The 4901-nt window shown below is 29.3% G+C and overlaps 1 protein-coding gene across 3 annotated transcripts; it reads left to right on the top strand.

Annotated features, from left to right (window-relative positions):
- Nucleotides 1-217: 217 nt before the first annotated feature.
- Nucleotides 218-4097, top strand: LOC148176191 (uncharacterized). Of its 3 annotated transcripts, none has more exons than XM_088034456.1 (4): nt 218-560; nt 3211-3363; nt 3411-3560; nt 3885-4097. In XM_088034456.1, exons 1-4 carry the CDS (start codon nt 480-482, stop codon nt 4068-4070), a joined length of 570 nt encoding a protein of 189 aa, XP_087890582.1. In that variant the 5' UTR covers nt 218-479; the 3' UTR covers nt 4071-4097. The 3 variants fall into 3 exon arrangements, with proteins under 3 accessions (XP_087890582.1, XP_087890583.1, XP_087890584.1); XM_088034457.1 differs by having other exon boundaries at nt 3411-3564; XM_088034458.1 differs by lacking the exon at nt 3885-4097 and adding an exon at nt 3623-3761 and having other exon boundaries at nt 3411-3564.
- Nucleotides 4098-4901: the final 804 nt, after the last annotated feature.

The raw sequence follows: 4901 nt of genomic DNA, 5'->3' as shown, positions 1-4901 counted from the left end.
CACAATGATGCCAATTTGAGGATTTTACTAAATTCAAACCGTTTATAAACTCAGCCAAATTATAAAAATTTAGGACAATAAACAGCAATTTTGGAAAATTTTATTTTTAGAACAAACCAAAATTTTCTAATATTTTGGAAAAAATGCTGTAACTCTTATAACTTTGGTGGTACAATAATGAAATTCGGGGGTATTACTAGCTTCAACTCGTTTATTAAGTTTGCTAAATTGACAAATTGTAGGACAAATAACAATATTGGAAATTTTTTTTATTGAGACAACAAAAAAATTCATTAAACTAGTAAATGTTGCAAGAAAACGGGGTAATTGAAAGCAAACGATGCGAGAGCCCATTCTCGACATTATTTGTCTACTTTTGATAAGATTCCACTTTACGATAATTGATAACAACGAGTTTGGAGGTGTAATTTCGATGACATTGATTTCTGTATTATGACGATGGAGGTGAAGTGATTACAATGAGAAAATGTTTCTTTTGGGAAACTGAGAGCGAGCCGAGGCTGAAAGTGGCGGGATATTTCATCGGGTGGCTGGGGGCGGTAAGTTTTGAGAGAATATTATTAAACAAGTTGCACAATGACCTATATTACCACACGAATTTAAAACTTTTAGTGACTTTTTAATGTGACACCAAAAACCGTGCTTAAATGAGTCATTATTAAACGATTTTTAGTAACAAATTATTTCAGCACGATTTTTGGTGTCACATGGAAGTCACAAAAAATTACTTAAGGAAGAAAAATAAACGTTTTTCTGGTAGATTGGCCGAAATATTGAAGGAAATTCCAGAAATTTAGTCATGGAGAAATCTAATAAAAATCGGATTTCTAATCCCAATAATCTGTGATGTTTAGCAATGTAATTCTCTGATTGTTTCATGTTCTGAGTAGAGAAAACATGTTCCCAAGTGTCAACACATTTATCTAAAAAAATTCAATGTCAAATAATTCGACGAAATTCTATTCTCTCATTTATAGGCCGATCGATCTAGTTGGTCTAGTCTATGGACGTATGTCTTGATAACTGTCAATTACAGTTGTGTCAATTATTTGGTGTTGTTATAGTAAGTTTAGACACACGTTTTAAAGGATAAAATAAAACAATTTCGAATTTTTTTATTTTTAAGGTGAACCGAAATTCTCAAATAGAAATACTGTGACTCTTATAATTTTAATGATACAGTAGTAAAACTTAGGGGTTTTGCTAACGTCAAATTGCTTATTAACTCTGTCAAATTAAAAACTTTTAAATAAAAAAAAGATCTAAAAAATTTAAAAAATATTTATAAATTTTCTAAAATTTTGTACTAAATACAAGCAACTTTTTTAATTTTTGAGATACAATGTTAAAATTTAGGAGTTCTACGAACTTCCAACTGCTCAGTAGCTTTGCTAAATAAGAAAATTTTTAGACAAAAAACAGCAATTTTGGAAATTTGATTATTGAGACGAACAAAAATTTCCTAAAATTTTGTACTAAATACTTGAACTCTTCTAATTTTTGAGATACAATGTTAAAATTTTGGGGTTAAACAAACTCTAGACTGTTTAATAGCTTTGCTAAATCTGAAACTTTTTTAACAAAAAACAGCAATTTTGTAAATTTTTATTTTTGGGACAAACTAAATACTGCAACTTTTTTAATTTTTAAGATACTCTGTTAAAATTTAATAGTATTGCTAAGTTCCAAGAGTTTAGTAATTCTCTCAAAATAAAAAAAAATAAATCATAAAACACCAATTTTACAAGTTTTTTTTATTGAGGTAACTAATTTTTTTTTTAATTTTGTACTAAATATCGCAACTTTTCTAATTTTCAATATTGCAATTGAAGATGTGTAGTAACTTTAAATGGTCTATTAACTCCGCCAAATTACATTGTTTTAAAAAACAGCTTATTAACACGAACCAAAGAGTTTTAAAATTTTCAATTAATTACTGCTTCTATTCAAATTTTTAAAATACACTGTTTAAATTTGAGAGTATTGCTAACTTTAAACTACTCATTAGCTCTGCTAAATTAGAAAAGTTGAGAACAAAAAACAGTGATTTTACAAGTTTTTATTATTGAGGCAAACTCAATTTAAAAAAAATTATACTAAATATTGAATTTCTTTTAATTTTAAAGATACAATGTTGAAATGTGAGGGTTGTACTAACTTTAAACCGCTTATTAACTCCTGCAAAATTGAAAATTTTTAGAACAAAAAATAGCAATTTTGGAATTTTTTATTATTGGGACAAACAAAAAATTACTAAAATTTTGTCCTAATTATTGCAACTCTTCTAATTTTTAAGATACACTATTGAAATTTAAGAGTATTGCTAACTTCAAACTGCTTATTAGCTCTGCTAAAAATTTTTAGAACAGAAAACAGCAAGTTTGGAAGTTTTTATTATTAGGGCAAACAAAAATTTTCTAGAAATTTGTACCAAATACTGCAACTTTTCTAAGTTTTAAGATAAAAAGTTGAACTTTAAGCCGATTACTTAAACCACTTATTAGCTCTGCCAAATTATAATTTCTTAGGACTAAAAACAGCAGTTTTGAAAATTTTTAGTATTAAAGCAAACCAAATTTTTAAAAATGTACCAATTACTGAAACTCTTATAATTTTAATGCTACAATATTTGGGAGTTTTATTAACTTTGCCACGTTTAGCAACTCTGCCAAATTATAAAATTTTAGAACAACAAACAGCAATTTTTAAAATTTTTATTACAAGGGTGAATCAAAATTTTCCAACATTTTGTACAACTCTTATAATTTTGATAATACAAAAGTTAAATTTAGGGAGTTTACTAACTTTAGCACCCTTATTAATTGTGCCAATCTACAGACTTTTAAAAGAAAAAAAACTGCAATTTTGAAAATTTTTATTTCATTTTCAAACTTAATTTTTCTTACAATTTCTATTAAGTACCGTAATTCTTATAACTTTGATAACACAACAATAAAATTTCAAGTTTTGTTAGTTAATTCTGTCAAATTATAAAATAAAATTTTAAAACAAAAACCGCCAATTCAGAGCGAACCAAAATTTTCAAATCAAATTTTCTCAGAAACTGTATTCAAGATCAATTTGTAATTTTACAGAATTGTTAATAAACCTTTAACGGTTATTTCCACAAAGTTTAATCAAAATAAAAAATCGCATCACTTCCATTTTGATAAATCAATCACTTTCCAGATTTATCGAAGCTTGGCCAGTCTAGCAGTTGCAACAGAACTTTCCAGTCTACCGGACGACGACAATCTCTACATCATTCTTTACAGTTTACTCCTCGGATACTGCTTTATATCTTTAGCAGCTGAATTTCTTCTGATTGTCGGCATTGGCAAGGTATTAGTTCAATTTTCTCTTTAAAGTGTTAAAACTTGTCTTTGCAGCAAAGTGAAAAGTATTTAATTCCTTATCTCGGAATCCACGGAATCGAAATATTCGTCTTTATCCAATTGTTTATTGCAGGAATTGTAGTGATAGTAAAAAAGAATTGTTATTCGATTCTGGTGTATTTCATCCCCTGTGGAGTCGTGTTAGTAAGTAGGTAGAATTGTATTTGTATTTTGTAAAATGAGTTGCATAATGACCTGTATTACAGCACCAGTGCAAAGATCGGACACGAGCATTTAGATTTCATTAATAAACAATTTGTGGTAACGATTCATTGTAACACCAAAAACGGTGCTGAAATGGGTTATTATTAAACGATTTTTTAATCCACGAAGCAACTCATGCCCGAACGAGCGAGTGCTGCTTTTAGTACAACTTTTTTTTAAAAGTCATTAATAAACGATTAAAAATGGTGCTAAAATGGATCATTATTAAACGATTTTAATAAGAGTTACGTTTTTTAATTTCAGGTGCTTACATCCTGTTCTGGTCACTTCTGCTCCGCCTCTTCAACGACTTTAAAACGTCTCCAGAAGACACAATTTCAACACAATCTCAAAATAGCGCTTCCAGTTATCCAGGCAGGTGCAGCTGTAGTTGTTTTAGATCGGACTCTCTCGATATCGTTACCTAACAATAATCGATTCCTTAACTAAATAAAAGTAATGTGGAATGTAATCTCATCTCGTCGAAAAAGTGTTCTGTTTTCTGTTCTCTCGGACTATAAATTAGCCCCAATAAACCCATTCACATCAATTCGCCATGAATTTAAGTCAATTTGTAGCAGACCGCCGGAAAAGCACTCTCCTTATCTTTTGTATCAATGAAGAATTTGTTCTGGAGAGTTCTTTATAGTTATGGATTGTTCCTTAAGTTTCCTCGGCACGGAAGTTATCCAATATCCACTCGTTCCCAAGACACGATCGGACCAACTACTGCCAAAAACGTGTCTGCCAAAGATGCAATATAACTTATGGCTTTAAATAATATTTCAGGGGGCGGAGAGACTGAATTATGATATATTTTGTATGAACGATCCGAACAAAATGCAACAGAAATTAATTGACGTCTATCAACATTTTAGTTTGCAGTAGCAAAAATTGACTATAAAACTTTATGGGGGCAGTAAATCAATAGCAGCAAGAATTCAGCTGAACGTATCATAAAAATGCGATTACGGGGAAATTGAAGTTAGTACACTTATTGCAACTATAAGTTAACTGCCACAGCGAAATTGTACGAACAAATATCTGTTCTAAAATTTACAAAGTTTTTCTAGATTCGGGATATTAAGTTGACATATTATTATTAATTTTAAAACAGCGCTTTCAGATAAAAGTGCATAAATGTGACATGACATTGTGTAAAAGTATTTGGCACTACGTGTAGGTTGGTACATAATTTTGTTTTACTAAATTTAATGTGATTATTATCTCTGCCAAAACACATTTTTTTGTACAAAAACAGCAATTTTAAAAAAATTTATT

The sequence above is a fragment of the Gnatocerus cornutus genome, chromosome 4, assembly GCF_029298725.1.
Source record: "Gnatocerus cornutus isolate USDA-ARS CGAHR chromosome 4, icGnaCorn1.1, whole genome shotgun sequence".
Taxonomy (NCBI): domain Eukaryota; kingdom Metazoa; phylum Arthropoda; class Insecta; order Coleoptera; family Tenebrionidae; genus Gnatocerus; species Gnatocerus cornutus.
Note: the sequence above shows the minus strand (reverse complement) of the source record. Positions and strands in the feature narration are given on the sequence as shown.